This window comes from Leopardus geoffroyi, chromosome B4, assembly GCF_018350155.1.
Source record: "Leopardus geoffroyi isolate Oge1 chromosome B4, O.geoffroyi_Oge1_pat1.0, whole genome shotgun sequence".
Taxonomy (NCBI): domain Eukaryota; kingdom Metazoa; phylum Chordata; class Mammalia; order Carnivora; family Felidae; genus Leopardus; species Leopardus geoffroyi.
The window spans coordinates 108,255,176-108,273,333 of NC_059341.1; the positions used below are offsets into that span (position 1 = coordinate 108,255,176).

At 34.6% G+C, this 18,158-nt stretch overlaps 1 protein-coding gene across 5 annotated transcripts in view; it reads left to right on the plus strand.

The window, feature by feature from the left end:
* Positions 1 to 18,158, plus strand: part of LRRIQ1 (leucine rich repeats and IQ motif containing 1) — a 210,589-nt gene that overhangs the window by 19,120 nt on the left and 173,311 nt on the right. For all 5 annotated transcript variants that reach the window (XM_045463931.1, XM_045463933.1, XM_045463934.1 and 2 more), the window contains exons 8-10: positions 2,712 to 4,343; positions 11,015 to 11,167; positions 13,382 to 13,532. In XM_045463931.1, the coding sequence (XP_045319887.1) occupies positions 2,712 to 4,343; positions 11,015 to 11,167; positions 13,382 to 13,532 (1,936 nt within the window). The remainder of the gene's footprint in view (positions 1 to 2,711; positions 4,344 to 11,014; positions 11,168 to 13,381; positions 13,533 to 18,158) is intronic.

Consider the following 18,158-nt stretch of genomic DNA (forward strand, 5'->3'; position numbering starts at 1 on the left):
GTATTTTCTTTATATAAACATACTCCTGAAAAAGTAAGTTTCTACTATCCATTTAAAAAAATATATGTATATTTGACATTTAACATTGCATAAGATTGAAGGGTACAGTGTATTGATTTGATGTTATATATTATAATATGATTTTCTCTATGGTGCATATTTAAATAAAAAAGTTGGTTAGGCATGTGAACAGACAGTACATATGAATGACAAGGGAAAAAAAGACAATAGTAATTTACCTATAGGTAACCCAAATGTTGGAGTAGGAGAGCCATTAAGATACCTATAACTATCATGCCATAGCAACATGTTAAACAGATAGATGCTAAGAAAAGAGAACTAGAATCTATAATGAAATATCAAGCATACATTACAGAGTTGAAAAGTTCAGTACGTAAATTTAAAAATTCAGGGCATAAGTTTGACAGTTTGACTCAGCAAATGAGAGCATTAGTGAAACTGAAGCAAGGTCAGCAGAAAATATCCAAATTAAAGCACAGAGAGGACAAAAAAAAAATGGGAGGACAGAAGAGAGTACAAGAAATATATGATGTATAGTGAAAAGATAAAACATGTGTATACTAGTAACCTTTGAAGGATAGGAGAAAGAGAATGGAGCAGAAACAGTGGGTGAAGAGATAATAGTTGAAATAGTTTAAAAGAAAATCGATCTGAACATTCAAAGTTGATTAATGATCTGTATACAGAATCAATACAGAGAAAACCACACCTGGGAATTTAGTAGTGTAATGATTGAAATTCAAGACAAGGGGGGAAAGTTGTAAAAGCTGCCAGAGAAAAAGGCACATTACCTAATAGGAGCTACAGTGAACTTAACAGCTGACTTCTTAAGTGAGATAGTAGAAGAAAGTAGAAGATAGTGCTAAGTGTTAATGGTTTCTTTGATCATTAGTGTTCTTTGAATCCTGAGTTTCCCCTGATTTCTGGACTCAGTTTTCATTTTCTGGAATGTATGCCTAAATACCTGTCAAAAAGATTTTTGGATGGCAAATTTTCTTTATTTTGCACACTTGAGAATAATGTCATTTTGCTTTTACAACCGAATGATTTGTTTCATGGGATATAGAATCCAGACTTATTACCATTTGGTTTTAACAATTTAAAGATCTAACTCATGTGCGTATTTAGATATTTTTGCCTGTGTTATCGTTGTAGATTTGACACTCCTTCCTTACATTCTTTTGAAGTTTTAGGATTTTTCACTTTTTGCATTTATTCACACAAATTTACTGAATTCTTACTGCATGCCGAGCACTTCTGAGTGTTCAGGGTACAGCAGTGGATAAAACAGAAATAACTTCTGCCTTCATGGAACTTAACGTTCCTTAGGGTTCTGAAATATTGCTGCATCTATATGAGTGTATCAGGGCATGTGTGTCTATGTGTATGTGTGAAAAGTTAACTCCACTCTTTATTTTATCTTATGGCCTTTTTTGGTTTAGAAAACATTTTTGTATTATTTTTTTCCCTTTAATCCTTCTCAGGTCTTTAGCTGTAACTCCTACTAGTGGTGTTGGAGTTTCTGTGTTGATCCTCCGCTTGAAAGTCTCTGTCATATATTTCATGTCTTTGTTGTTTTGCAGGTTGTTTTGGAAAAACACCTAACTTGGAAGTTTTTCTTTAGCCAACACCTATTTAAAGTCATTCTAGTGTGATTTTTTGTATGAATGAGTCATATTTTTTTATTTCAATATTTCATTTCATTTTTATATAAAGTTGTTCTTATTTAAACATATTTTTCCTAAAAAATATTTAAATTTTTATTTAGTACCTACCTTTTCTCAGAAACTAGTTCTTCCTTCTGCTTGTTCAAGTATTTTCATTGCCTCACATCCTTTGTGTTAGCTTTTCTCCAATAGTTGCTGAATTTTGTTGACCTGTTTACTTTTGTTTTAGGACTCTAGTGACAATGACATTTTCTCACCTAACCCAATGATCTCATTTAATGTAGTATGTGCTTATCAGCTCTCGTAATAGTTGAGAAAGGATAAAATGTGTGGCTAGGCTGGTTCTTCATATTGCATATATGTATGCTCTACCTTGCCTTCCTGGTATCATCATCTCACCAAATAATTCCCTGTGTCTGCAGTCCCTGTGCTAGCTCTGGGAAAGTTTAAAGTCCTTTTCCCCTACACAAATTTTGGCTTGTGGTTTTTCTCGCTTTTTCTCTGTACTATTCTAATTTCATATGCTTTCTATCTTCAAGGAATTCCCCAATTTATATCAGAGTGGCTTAGTATAGTCATAATATTAGAATGTCAACTTACTAACTTGATCAAATCTCTCAAATATTTTAAAATATTATATCCTTTAAAATAAATGGCTTTTGTCCTTCTAAGTGAATTTAAAAAAATTTTTTTTTTCAACGTTTTATTTATTTTTGGGACAGAGAGAGACAGAGCATGAACGGGGGAGGGGCAGAGAGAGAGGGAGACACAGAATCGGAAACAGGCTCCAGGCTCTGAGCCATCAGCCCAGAGCCCGACGCGGGGCTCGAACTCACGGACCGCGAGATCGTGACCTGGCTGAAGTCGGACGCTTAACCGACTGCGCCACCCAGGCGCCCCTAAGTGAATTTTATAGTAACTTCATTATGACTTCAATTTAACTATTTGTTTTCAGCCTATATTTTATATGATATTTTAATAATATTGCTCACTTACACTGGTATTTATCTTACTTTACTTTAGGAGTTTATTAAAAAGTTGCATCTACAAATAGAAGAAGAAAGAACAAGATTTAAAGATCTGCAAGAAAAAGAAAAAATGCGTTTGTTAAAACTGCATCATAATGCAGCTGTAAAAATTCAAGCTAAATATAAAGCATTTGTGGTCTACCAAAAATATGGTCCAATCATAAAAGAACAAATAGAAAGTAAGAAAAGGGAAGCACAAGAGTGGAAAGAAAAAGAAGCAAAAATACGACAGATGGAAGAAGAAAAACGAAAGAGATTGGAGGAAGAACAAAAGATTGAAGAAGAGATAAAAAAGCAGAAGCAAGAGGAAAGGGAGAGGAGAGAAATAGAATATGAAGAAAAAAAGAACATCGTGAGAAGAGAAAAAGAGCAACTATTAAACAAGGAAAAATTAAGATTAAGAGGAGATGCAAGCAGACAGCTAATAAGAAGTAGAGCATTAAAGAAAGGTGAATATAATGCAAAACATTTAACTGTTGAAGATACATCAAAGAATAAGGATGATATAGCCAAAAAGGTAGGGGAGGAAAAGTCAAAGGAGTGGGAAGATGTTCCCCTCTGGGTAGTTGAACAATCAACTAAGAGAAAAAATGTAGGTAGACAGCTTGTATTAAAAGAGCCAATACAAGTGCAATGGAAAGATTCTATACCAAACCAGGTGATTTTGGCAGAAATTGAAATGGAAGTAAAGAATGAAAACCTAGCAAAACAACAACATTCCACAAAAATCGTCAAGCAAGAAAGAAAATGTGAAGATGTAGACAAAAAAACCGAATTGGAATACCCAGGTCTGAAAGAAAACGTGAATGAACAGTTTCATCTGCAAGAATTAAAGTCTAAAATGCAAAAAGGGGAACATGTGAAACCTGCCATAAATGAGAATGTGAGACAAGACACCCAAACAATAATATTAGGACATAGTCAAGGAATTAACAAGGTGAAAAACAATGAAGCACAGAAAATAATCAAAGATAATCAACAGAATAAGGTACAAAAAGTAGAAAAAGAAGAGATATCAGAACAGAATGGACCACTGTATGAAGAGAATAATATTTTAGTAATTTCAGTGAAGCAACAACCACTAAAATTAGAAAATCCTAAGGATATAGGGGAAAATGTAATACTACAAGAACAAGAAGTTGATTTAATTTCCAAAGAAACTGAGGAGAACCGAGAAGGCAATACTCTGAATAGTGATGTGATTTTTAACAGCAGTGATTCCATGATAAATATAGAAAACAAAATAAATGAGCAAGATTATACTTTAGGAAGAAATGCTCTTTGTGAAGATTTGGGAGGTTTTGCTGCAAAAAATTCCTTAGATTTTAAAGAAGTAAACTCTCTTAAGTCTCAAATTAAAGAAACCGCAGAAGAATGTCATAATAATAGAGCTGAATGTGAAAATATTGTGACCTGTACTTTACCAAAGTCAACACTTCTATCTTCTATTGAAGAAAAGAGGCTAGCTTGGATAAAATCATTTAAACCTTGGTTTGAAATTTTCAAGCAAAATCAACAAAAGGAAATTGTTAGGACAAAGAGACCTGTAAAATGCCCAGCCAACACGATGCCTCCTTTGAATACACTAGAAATTCTTCAGTGTGGCCCTTGGAATACTTTACAGCAGGTATTTTATAACTTTATAATACTTTTTCATATTTAATTACGATTAGTTCTCTAAAATGTAACTTTAAAAATATCAGTAGAAGGCATATTTTGTATCCAAGAATTTTGCCTCTTTTTTAAAAAAAATTAATATTTATTTATTTTTGAGAGAAAGACAGAGAGAGCACAAGTGGGGAAGGGCAGAGAGAGAGAGAAGGAGCCACAGAATCCAAAGCAGGTTCCAGGCTCTGAGCTGTCTGCACAGAGCCCAATGCGAGGCTCTAACTCAGGCACCATGAGATCATGACCTGAGCTGATGTCGGACCCTCAACTGACTGAGTCACCCAGGCGTCCCAAGAATTTTGTCTCTTAATCGGTGATATTGCTAATGAGATATTGCCCCCATTTGAGAGGGGATGTATTTAAAAGATCTCAGTTAAAATTATTCAAGGCATCTTCTTTCTCAGTGAAGCACTATAAAAAGTTTTGGTTTATATCTTGAAGCCATGTTCAGGGTTCGTGTAGCCATTATTAAGCTTCTAAGAGTGGAGGCAGCTGGTAATTTAGTGTTGAATTAGAACAGGAAATTCCAAAATTGACACTCAGTTACTTTGCTATAGTTTTGGGCACAATACCACCTACTGGTTTGTTTTGGAATGAAGTGGATTTCTCTGTACTTGACAAGGGCTGTGAAAGAAGGGCTTACAATAGAAGACTCTAGAATTTAGTCATGTGCTGTATAAACACGGTATGTATATACTGACATTTAAAATAATTGTCATCAACTGTTACTAATTTCTATGTTTATAAAGCCCATATTTCAACCAAAATTAATACAGAAACTAACAGATATGTAGAAAAACAGTAAAAAAATGTTTCAAGTGGTATAATACTAGAAAGGACTTCATGATTAAAATACGTATATTTGTCTAGGGCCGGAGACTGAAATGTATTCACTAAAATTTATTTAGTTTTTTGATATAGACAGATGCCTATGAAAAGAAATATTCATGTTAATATGTATGAATTTTTTAAATTCATTCACTCAACTAATATTTATCTGTCCAATATGATAGATTAATATGTATTGTTGAAGGGACAGAAAGAAACCTATCTTTGACCTTATGGAGCTAACTTTGGTACACAAAAAGGTTAAACAAATAAATACACTGTTAAATACATTACTACAGATCTGGATAATTGCTATAAATAAGATTTCAGAGATTCTGTGATAGGGTAATAAGATAGTTGGCTTTAAAGAGATCTCTGGAATGTGAAAAAGCAGTATAAAGAACAAGAATTACTTTAAAGTTCCTCTACTTCCTAGGCAATGTATTTTTCATTTCCATCAGATCTGTAGGGCTACCTATAGAATCACTCATTAACTCTTCTATTAATTTTTTTCTTTGGCTATGTTATCTCTGGAATCATTCTTTTTCTACTTTCCCTAAGATGTTAGTGCAGGCATTCTTTTTCTTTTTCTTTAAAAAAAATTTTTTTTAAGTTTTTGATAGAGACAGAGTGCAAGTTGGCGGCGGGGGGGGGGGGTGGACAGAGGGAGAGAGGGAGACACAGAATCCAAAGCAGGCTCCAGGCTCTGAGCTGTCAGCACAGAGCCTGACGTGGGGCTTGAACTCATGAACTGTGAGATCATGATCTGAGCTGAAGTCTGACGCTTAGCCAACTGAGTCACCCAAGTGCCCCTAGTGTAAGCTTTCTGAATTTATAACATTAGCTACTAATTTTTACTTTGGGTAATTTTCTTTATGTATATGTTTGAGCTAGGCCTGAGTGACAGTTTCATGCTCACTGTGTACTTGTTTCTAATGTAAACTGAAGTTAGAAAAACAATGGTGCTCTTTTCTTTCATTCTGGGTCTTTGCTCTGTTCAACAAGAAGAGCACTGAGGAGGTTAAGATGTGTGAACCTGTCTGCTTGGTGTTTCTTCTCCTATCCACCCTGTTTCTTTTGTGAAACTCTTGTCAATGTGCCTAAAGTGAGGATTAACCCTCTTATTTCTTAGAGCAAATCCTTGCAAACTGTACTGTGTATACAGATCACCTGGAAATTTTAAAATGCTGATTCTGATTCGTTGGGTCTAGTGGCTAGTCTCAATGCTCTGCATTTTTTTCAGTGCCCTTGGATGATGCTGTTGGTGCTGGTCCATGGATTAATTTAAGTAGAAATGTTGTAAAGGACACTGTAATCCTCTAACCACTACTCTCGCAACTATTTCAAACATTTAATTTTTCTTTGAAGCATCAAGTATGCAGTATAAAGTTGAAAGATATTTATGAATGTGTCTACAAATGCAGCAGTGTGATAAACTACCATCTTGTAATGACTCTGGTAGATGGTTTATCTTGGTGTCATTATTCACTACTACTACTGACCCATGACTCCCTTACTTTGATTTTCTAATCTCTTAGCTCCACGTCTTTGTCCTTATCTTGATCAGTTGCTGCCATCTTTGGTAGGCCCTTCTGGAGGAGACCTTTAGAAGAGAAAATTTTACTCTTCTAGAATTTCACCCAATGATGAATTCATTTTGCTTATATTAATCTCTCACTTTCAGCCTTTGGCTCATGAAATTGGGTCTGCCTCTTGTCTATACTGCTTTACATATGGCCAGGCAAATAGTGGTTTTCATTACTCGACTGTTGGATGGATGAGTGGGAGGAGGGATAAGTGGATGAATAAATAATTCCAACTGAATGTTGACCTTATTCTCCGTATAACTACTAGCTTCACAACTTAGATAGAAGGTATTAATGAAAAAAGAAATTAATAGAAAATTTATTTAAGTAAAATTTAATAAAGTACTAACAAGCCCTGTATCAAGTAAGATCAGGGTCCTAATTTTATATCTGCCATTTACTGGCTGTGTCACCTTGGGCAAGGTGCTTGATTTTTCTGAGCCTCAGTTTTATCTTCTCTAAACTGGGAAGAGCAATATCTATTGGATAGGATTGTTGAGTTTTGAAATAATATATATGAAGATTATAGCCTAGGACTCCTAGTATATGTAATAGTTATTGTCAAACTTGGATCTCAAGCAAAGATTATTGATAACTAATATATATTTTTTCTAGTTAATTCATTTTTATTTTATTTTTGGTATTTTGTTACTAATGATAACTTGCTTCAAAAAACCGTAAAAAAGGTACTAAACTTAAGGCTTTTCTTATATGTCTTTATAACATGGCATGAAGGATAGCATCTCAGCTGTTGATTAACTTCTAGATCAGAATCTTTCACATCCTTATACAAGGCAAATTGTAATAAACTGGTGTTGTAATGGTACATGCACTACTAAAAGTTAGATTCTGATTCATTTAAGCCGGTAATTACTCAGATTCAGTCTCTTTGCAGCTGATTTTTCAAATGATATTATTTAAAGAGATTTAAAATTGTGTCACTGAACAGATGTTCTGCCAAAAGCAAAACCAAGAGTCATGACTTTCATTATTTTTGTAATTACAGTTTACATAGATGACTGACACTCCTTATGTTGAACTGGAGAATAATTGAGAGTGAAATCTCTAAAATTATACAGCTATTTTAGGTCATTTTATGTACCATGATCTGTCAAGGATTTAGGGACCTATAGATGATTATTAAGTAGAAAACTGATTTGTTATCTTGTATTAAAATATAATGAATGAGTCAAAGGTTCTATAGGTAGAACAGTTTTTTCAAGTTATAAGAGTTTGAAAATATTAGTAACTGAAATATCTTCATATTACTCACTATTAAGGAAAGAAACTGTGAATGCTATTAGTACATTTTAGTTTTGCCGCAGGGCAATTTATTCCTTCATTTATTTCAGAAGCATTTAGTGAGCATCCACTATGCTTCAGTTGCTCTTTTTCAGGCTGACCATGAAGTGATGAATGCCTATGAGTATTAATTTTATATTGACCTTAATATTTGGGGCATAAAGCAGTTTTATTTGATTATTGCCATGCATAGATCAATACATGATTAATATAAAAATTTATTTTGATTTCATGTTTGGCAAAACCTAGGGTAGAATAGATAATAAATTGCTACATCATAAGGAAATTTTAAAATCTTCAATAAAAGGGAGGAGGAAATATTATTGAAATGCCTCATATTCAAAAGTGGATACCATTAACAAGGACACTGGAGCAGTTGTCACTTCTTTACTGTAATTAAATTAAACTAGAGAAATGACCACATCATAAAAACTAGAACCTTATTGTTTACATAGGTGATTGTAAGCAGCGTATTATGAAGTCAAACAAGGTAATATACATTAGAAGGTAGAGAAGCATTTGTTACTATAAATCTGCAGTTGTGGAGTTTTCAGGTTTTTTTTTTTAATATTTATTTATTATTGAGAGAGATAGAGCATGAGCGGGGGAGGGGCAGAGAGAGAGGGAGACACAGAATCTGAAGCAGGCTCCAGGCTCTGAGCTGTCAGCACAGAGCCTTACGAGGGACTTGAACCTACAAACTGTGAGGTCATGCCCTAAGCCAAAGTCAGACACTTAACTAACTGAGCCACCCAGGTGCCCCAGGAGTTTTCAGTTTTTAAGTGCTTAGTTCTAAATAGTGTTTTCACTTTTTAGTATAGAGCTAGCTTCCCAATTACAGAATTTATAGGTTCTCTTGTGGACAAATTAAATGGGTAATATACTGTGGCTTTCTTGACACAAATGGATGAATATTTTTCTTTCTGAGATACCATAAAATAGAAATTTGTTTCAAAAGTTATTTTAGATTATAGTAACTGAAAAATTCCTGAAATAATTATACTAAAAACTTATTTCACCTGAAATTTAAAAAATATTATTACTTTTGCTATTTAAAGTAAGGAGTGGGCTTAATTCCTTCCTTATACCTCCAGGACCATATGGTCTTCCATTCACTTATATAAACATGTAAATTTAAAACTTTCAGTTGAATTTAATGTATAGGAAATATTCCATATGAAGAGGAGTTACTGTACTTAAGAGTTTTGTACTTTTTCTAGCTTTTTCTGAAGCAATAGTGCTTTGAATTTGAATAGAACATTTTTTGAATCTCTGTTTTCAGTATGATATATACTAGACTCTTCTTATGAAGCTAATAATATTAAAATTTCTTTTCAGTACATGGGAAACCTGGCCTCAGGTAGGATTTTTGATATGAAATGTATGAAAGTATTCTTACTATACAATGATTTAGCATATATAGTTATTTCAGTGCATGGACTCAATTATACTGAAGAACCAACATATTATATTTATTGTTCTGCCATTTTACTTATGTGAGAGTTCTTGAGTTTAATAAGTAGAGTGCTTTTCAGCAATCCAAAAATATTCCTGTTATCTGACATATTCTTGTGGAACTTTAAGTGTAGTCCTTAATATACATACCATAAAGTTGAGCACATTCTTTGATATTGAATTTTCTTCAGTTAAAAAGACTAAAACCAAAAAGATAGAAAAGTTGTTTAAGAAAAAAAGCTTTGTGAAGTATTGAGTCCACAGTAATATCTCAGTAATAAGAAATTTCATAAATGTATGGTCTCCAAAGTATTTGGAAATACAGGAAAAAAATACACAATTCATGATTTGTTGTATCACAGATTCTATATGCTTTGAGTATATTAGTAAGGAATGATTCATACCATTATAATTCAGAGGACTTGTAAAATGAAATTATTTTTATTACATGGTTTACTTATTATTGCATGGTTCTATTTTATGAAAGTTTTTTTTAAATTCTTTTTTTAACGTTTATTTATTTTTGAGACAGAGAGAGACAGAGCATGAACGGGGGAGGGGCAGAGAGAGAGGGAGAAACAGAATCTGAAACAGACTCCAGGCTCTGAGCGGTCAGCACAGAGCCCGACGCTGGGCTCGAACTCACGGACCGTGAGATCATACCTGAGCCGAAGTCGGACGCTTAACCGATCGAGCCGCCCAGACGCCCCTGCATGGTTCTATTTATTTCAGGTTCTATAATTTCTCAAATTTTCTTTGTTTTTGGAAGATAACTGAGCTATTCTAGTTGAAGCATGGAGGGTTGGGTACAAAATCTATCCCCTGACATTTTGTGGCTCCTATTACTATCCAGGTATCCCTAGGATACAGATCTTAAACATTTATGTAGTATAGTCCTCAAAATAGTGCCAAAATAATTCACACAGAAAGTGAATTTGGTGAAAAATCAGGGAGTGAGCTAATAAACGATTATATTATTGCTTCTATGCATGTTGCTTTTTTTGTATTTGAATTGGTCATGGATGATGCATTATTTGTCCTTTCTATGTGAGGAAAAAAAAAGAGGCCAGATAATTTAGTTGAAATTGAGTTGTTAGTAAGTCAATTTTCAATATATAGCCTTAGTGTTTTAGATGAATTATTTTAATTTTTTTATTAAAAAAAATTTAACATTTATTTATTATTGAGAGATAGAGTGCAAGCGGGGGAGATGTAGAGAGAGGGACACAGAATCCAAAGCAGGATTCTATCAATTCTGACTGTCAGCAAAGAGCTCTATGCGGGGCTCGAACGCATGAACCATGAGATCATGACTGGAGCCAACGTTGGATGCTTAACTGACTGAGCCACCCAGGCGCCTCTTAGATGAATTTTAAAACAATTTTGCAAGGCTAATATAGTTTATATTCATTATTTTTACTCCAATTTTCTTGCGCTCCAATTTTCTTGCATTCTCTAGGTTACAACAGTTACATTTCAAGATTTGCCAGGTTGTAGTCTTTCCACACTGGCAGAGTGTCCAAATCTTCAATTTCTGTCTCTTCGACGCTGTGGATTAACTTCTTTGCACAGCCTGAGTAACTGCAAAAAGCTGAAGCACATTGATGCACAGGTATGTCCTCCATTCTCCTCATTATTTATCCTATAATAAAATATAAAATGGATTTATGCTTACATGTTAGAAATGATAATTTTAAATAAATGTTTTCTATAATAACCTATAACTCAGGGTCTAAGGAGATCGAGGGCCAAAATTTGTGAGAACCATTGAGGAAAGATGATTAGGAAGTATGACCTGGAATCACTTATCTCTATTTGCAGATGTTTTTGTTACTTTTTGCTGCATAACAAATGACATTACTTAGTAAATTAAAACAACAACCATTTTATTTGCTCTTGGTTCTGTGGGCTGTGAATTGAGGCCTGGGTTTTCTGGGCATTTCTTCTGCTTCATGTTTTGTTGACTGAGTCTCTTATGTAATTTGAAGCTGGGGCTGGAATGTCCAAAAGGCCTTTTCTTATATATCTGATGCCTTGGGAGGTTGGAATTTCAATCTTTCTTTCTCTCCTCTCTCTCTCTCTCCCTCCCTCTCACTCTGTGTGTGTGTGTGTGTGTGTGTGTGTATGTGTCTGTCTGACTCTTCCATTTTGAGCTTCTTCAAAGAATCGCCCAGTGCCACCAGAAAGACAAATCTACAATATTCAAATGCTTATCAAGCATCTGCTGTCATCCTGCTCACCAAGTCTGAATTTGTGTGAGAGGGGACTGGGTCGATGTGTCAATACTGGGTTGTGAAATTTATTGGGGCCTACCAAAGTTACCCATTGGCTCCTAAAGAGTCACATCCTTCCCACATGCAAAATACACTCAGGTGCCAGAAACCCCCAAATCTCATCACCTTGTGGCATCAGACTTACACTTGAAGCACAGAATTTTCTCATCTAAATCAGACCCAAGTGGAGATAACATGCTCTGATAGAGTTCTTTCAAGTCTGAGATCTGTGAGATAAAATGAGAAGTTATCTTCTCTCGCTGTTCCCTCTCCCGTAACACCCTCACAGACGGTGGTGAGATAGGGCTTGATTAGTTACAATAGTCACTCCCATTCAAAATGAAAGAAAACAAGAATCCCATAGCAGTACCTGTTCCATAGCTGAACACATATCATTTCCTTAATGAGGACTCAGTTCTCCATAAAAATAGTTTTCTATGACTCTGGGTTCTGCCCACTGGAGCAGACTGAAGTATTATTCAGAATTCTGAAGAAGACTTGAGAAGTATTCTCAAGGCATACTTCTTTTTCCAGAAGGAGTGCTGTTTGCAACTGAGAATTTTTCTCAGCCTGTTTTTTTCCCATAGAGGATGGGGGCAGGTGTTGTTGCTTGAGGCTTCTTTTCATTTGACTTATTCTTTTCAGTTCACACAGGCAGTGTTTCCACCAATCTGATTTTCTTTTAAAACTTTCTGGATTTCTTATGCTTCTTATTAAGTTCACTCCATTAGACAAAGGCTTTATGCTCATAAATATTTTTGAGGGGGTATGCTATGAGACTACTCCCTTAAGATTCTTAAAAGCCCATTTATCCTTCTGTGGTCTTAAAAAATAGAATTGCTGGGGCACCCGGGTGGCTCAGTGGTTAAGCATCTGACTTCGGCTCAGGTCATGATCTCACAGTTTGTGAGTTCGAGCCCCACATCAGGCTTATTACTGTCAGCATGGAGCCCGCTTTGGATCCTCTGTTATCCTCTCTCTCTCTCTCTGTCCCTCCTCTTCTCCCTCTTGTGCTCTCTCTTACAAAAAAAAAAAAAAAGAATTGCTGTTACATCCTAGACACGTGATCTTGACACTGAACCAGTATTATGTATTGCAGAGATATGTATGTGTAGTAAAAATATAAACGTACACATGAGATAACATACCTAACTCACAATATTGCTGTTCTTTGTAGAGGAAGGGAGCAAAAGGGACTGAGGAAGGGAAGTGGGGAGATTTCAACTTGTTTCAGTTTTTAAAATGATAGTTTTAAAGGAACTATGACCAAGTGTTCACTTTTGTTCATTTAGATTGCTTGAAATATTTTGTTACATGATCATCTGTATTCTGTATTTTGAAAGATTATTAATAAGTACAAAATTAGTTAATAATTTATTAGATTACTTACTATTTTCATCTAGATACCATAACATTCTACATATTTGTCTTAAAGTCAGAGATTTGGATGTATGCTTGGAGATCACATCTCACTCTTCCTCTTTTTGTAAGCCTTAAATGTTTCATTAGTAAGCCATTGAAATAAAACTAATTACATTCGTTCTTTGTTTTAGGAAAACCATATTGAGTCTATCAATTGTGAAAATTTGGAAAATCTCTGTGTTGTTCTTCTTAATAAAAATCAACTGACTTCTTTTCATGGTTTGGATGGCTGCACTAATATCCAAAATCTTGAACTTTCACATAATAAAATCACTCGAATTGGTAAGAGCAAGGGAATTTGAATATATTGGCATTTATTTCTCATTATTACATTTTGTTTCATTTATTCCTTTTCAAGAACAGGCCGCCATCACTAATTTGCTTATTTTATTTGTGCCGTACTTATCTAATCTTTTATCCAGGTGCATGAAGGAAGTAAAATTATTTTTAAAATATATAAAGGGAATATGCTCCCACCACTGGTAAATGGCTAGTTATTAGTAGCTCCTTAAATTACTATATTCACTGACCTGTTCCTGTTTTTAATACAGTAGTGATCTGAGCTATACTACAGAATCTAATACCCTGGCTTGGTTCCATCACATGTTTATGGATCCTATGCTTTCTACACTTGGCAACTGTCATAACTGTTCCCTAAAAATCCCTGTCATCACTCCTTTCCTTGCCTACATACCCTACTTGTACTAACCTTTCCTTTTTTAGATAAGGCTATCACCACATGAAAGAAAGAATTCATCAGTTTGCATCACCCTAATCTTTTCCATCCTTCCATCTGTATATCTGTATCCCTTTTTATCTATGTCTGTTTCTACCCTCATACTTTATAATCCATATAATTCAGCAATGAAAATGTCTTTTCTTGTTTAAGGCCAGTCCTTCTATTTTCTAAGACTGTCAGTTTCCTTTGATACTTTATTCTATCATTTATCACCTGTCTTATGTCAAACACTTCCTTTTGCCATTCACTTCTACCATTGCCTCATTGCTCTTACCCTTGACTGTCAAGTTTTGTGAAAGTGTTCTGTTTGTGCTTTCACTTTTTACTATCTAGCTTCCCTCCTCTTCCTACTGAAATTCAGCTTACTTCTAGACTGTTAACAGTGGGATCACTCTAAAATAAAAATCTCATTATACTTCTTAGTGCCTGGCTTAAAATTCTCTGTTCGGTTTTCACTTAACTTGTGAAATTCTCAAGGGCCTTGATAGGGGCTTAAATAATGGTTAATGTATAATCAAGATTGCCAAAAAGTCAGGAACTTGATAAAAATTTTACTCTGGGGCATCTGGGTGGCTCAGTTGGCTAAGCATCCCAATCATGGCTTCAGCACAGGTCATGATCTCATGGTTTGTGAGTTTGAGCCCCACGTCGAGCTCTGTGCTGTCAGTGTAGAGCCTCCTTGGGATTCTCTCTCTCTCCCTCTTTCTCTGACCCACTTGCTCACTCTCTCTTTCAAAATAAATACATAAATAAGTTAAAAAAACTTTTTTACACTGGAATAATACTAATAGCTTAAATTTTTGGACCCCCAAAAGGTAGTCCTTTCCACCTTCTCCTTAGTATAATCATTAGGAAATGTGATCTGGACTGAAATTTCAGTGAATGGGATGGGAGTAGATAGGGTAGTGGAAGAAAGCTCACTTTCCCATTTGATTCTATTTTATTTTTGATATGTGAAACGGACTACATTAGTCAAATTACATTAAAAAAAGGCATACTCAAAGAGATCATTCTTTTTTCCCTGTCTTTTCACTCCGTTGTCATATCTACTTTTTATATAGATATTTTGTATATATGCACGTATAACATGTATATATGTATACAGTGTATGTATATCACTTATGTGTATATATGTATGTGTAAATATACATTTACAACATATATCTAAGAGATACATGTGTACATGCTAATCCTTTCACAAAAGAGAATATTTGGGGTGCCTGTGTGGCTCAGTTGGTTGAGTGTCCGATTCTTGATTTCAGCTCAGGTCATTATCCCACAGTTCTTGAGTTCTAGCCCCATATAGGATTCTGCGCTGACAGTGTGGGGACAGCTTGGGACTCTCTCTCTCTCCCTCTCTCTTTGCCCCTCCCCAGCTCTCACTTATGTACACACACACACTCTCTCTCTCTCTCAAAATAAATAAATAAAACTTAAAAAAGGAAAAAACAAAAAACAAAAATATAGAATATTTTAAGTACTGTCCATTATGTTGATTTTTTTCACTTACCAGCATGTTATGGTGTTCATAGCATCCTTTTTTCATAGTTTCATAGTATTCAGTTCTGTGGATGGATAAGATTTTATTCCACTGGTTCCTGGTTGAGGGACATTGGGTGGTTTCTAATCTTACACATTTGCCATAATACCTAATTGGATACCTATATCATTTCATACTTTATCAGTTATATCTTTAGGTTAATGTTCTGCAATATATATTGCTGATGCAAAGGACATCTGTAATTTAGGAAGATAGTGTCAGGAACATTCTATGGGTTTAATTCAATTATTTTTTCACTTATTTTCAATTATTTTTAATTCAATTCTTTTTCACTCTTGTTAGCATAAATGTTTTTTTTTTTTTTTTTTTTAAGAAAGTTTATTTATTTGAGAGAGACAGAGACAGTGCAAGTGGGAGAGGAGCAGAGAAAGAGAAAGAGTAAGAGAGACAGGGAATCCCAGACAGGCTCCACACTGTCAGCACAAAACTGGACACAGGGCTCGAACTCACAAAACCGTGAGATCAGAACCTGAGCCGAACCAACAGTCAGATGCTTAACCAACCCAGCCACTCAGACGGCCCAGCGTAAATACTTGAAGTCTATACATTCTCCTGTGAGCACTGTTTAGTCCATAACCTCTGTGTTTTCATCAGTTCTACAATTTTATGACATATTTTGCCTTTTACCTAAGATTTAAAATTTCTATATGGTAAGACCATTTTGTGTTGTTGCTGTTATTCTTTTTAGTTTTATTGTATTATAGTGAGAGATATCTTTGTGCCACTTCTGCTTTTTGTAACTTACTGTGATTTTCTAATGTGTGGTCAATTTTCAGGAATGTTTCATGTGTACTTAAAAAGGAGGTCATTGTTTTTAGTTGGAGTATGGAGTTTACATTTTTATCTTTATGACCTACTTTAGTGATCATTTGTTGGATATCTTCTATGTCTACTTGACCCATCATAGACTGAAGGAGTTGAACTAGTATAAATATATTTGTTATTAGTATAAATACTTTTGTATATTGTTTGGTTTCTGTTTTATGAGTGTTGCTTTATGCTGTTTCACTGATACTCTTAATTGTGTTATCTTTATTGTGAATTTTAGCCTTGAAATTTATAAATTCCCTTCTTTTTCTCTTTAATGCTTTGAGACTAAACTTTACCTTGTCTAACAACATTTTATTTTTGTTTGTATTTGCCTACTTGGCCATAAAAAACAAAACAAAACAAAACATCTTGAAGCCCTTTGTTTTAGGTATGTACTTATATACAGCATAGATTTGGTTTCTATTTTTGGATCCAATTTTAAATTTATAGGACATGGCCATTTGCATTAGTAATTCATCATAGACACTTGGTGTTAGCACTGTCATCACACTCAGGATGATGATATCTCTTTCTGGGAGGAGGCCTTGTTGACAATACATGGGTTCTCCCACCACTGGAGCATTTCCATTTCTTACTTATCTATTCAGTTTCCATAGGATTCCCTCTGTACCAGTGTGGAGTAGGGTGGATTGTATTGGTTGTGGATGCTTACTACCCCACTTAGAAAAAAATCAGCTTGTAATTTCATCTCCCATTTACACTGGAAGCATAGGTTGGGGTATGTTTATTTAATTGTTGCTCATTATGGATTTCTGAAGGAGATACAGGGAGAGTTGGATCTAGGCAGTCACCATCATCTTCCTTTTTTATTTTTAATATGGGAAAATATAGTTGTTTTCAAAAAGCAAGCTTTTGCAGACATTTCAAGGCACACTTTTGAAAATATAATGCATAATATTCTTTAATGTGTTTATTTGCCTATGTGTCTGTGCTGCCTGCTTTGGGACTACTCATATTTTCTCCCATATGGAAATAGTGATACCTTTGATACAATTTTTATTTTAAAATTTTAGTTTACAAGACAGAAATAATTTTGTTGTTGCTGGAATGAAGGCAAGTGCATTGATAATATATGTTGCTATATTGGCACACACTGAAGCAAGTTTAACAAAAAAAAAAAAAAAAAAAAAAAAAAAAAAAAAAAAAAAAGGGCTGTTTGTGAGAGAGATGCTTTAACTCCCATTCACTTCATTTTCATTGCCAGCAGGGCTGTATGGGATTTCTTGTAACCAGTGGATTTCCTGGGATAGGATATCTGCGTGATTTATGTGGAAACTGCCATGGTATTAATTGATGTACTTGAGGTATCTTTATGTAGTACAGAGCAAACAAGGTAAAAGACATCTTTGCTGTCTGTTGGGCACAATGAAAACACTGTATTTATTGAGTGTGAGGAGAGTATACATGAAAAAGTAGATTTTTCTGAAGACCAGTTGGAGTCTGTTTTTCATCTTTAGGAACTGCTTACAGAGATTCTGGTTGAGCTAAGGGAAAAGCATAGATTTTGTCTTTCAATGATGTATTGATGCTAAGAACCCTTATGAAGGAGCACAAAGATAGATTTGTGTTTATAAGTTAATAGGTTACTATTCCATGCTATAATATTTCTTAAGGAGGTGAAATAAAATTGGAAGAAATACCATGTATTCTACATCTGCAGTTTCAAGTATAATTTGTTCCTAATTTTTACTAAGCTGTAGTTGTTGCAGTAAATATGTAAGGTTAGCTCTAATTACTCCTTTTATTAGAAAACTTTAATGTACATTTTTATCTGACT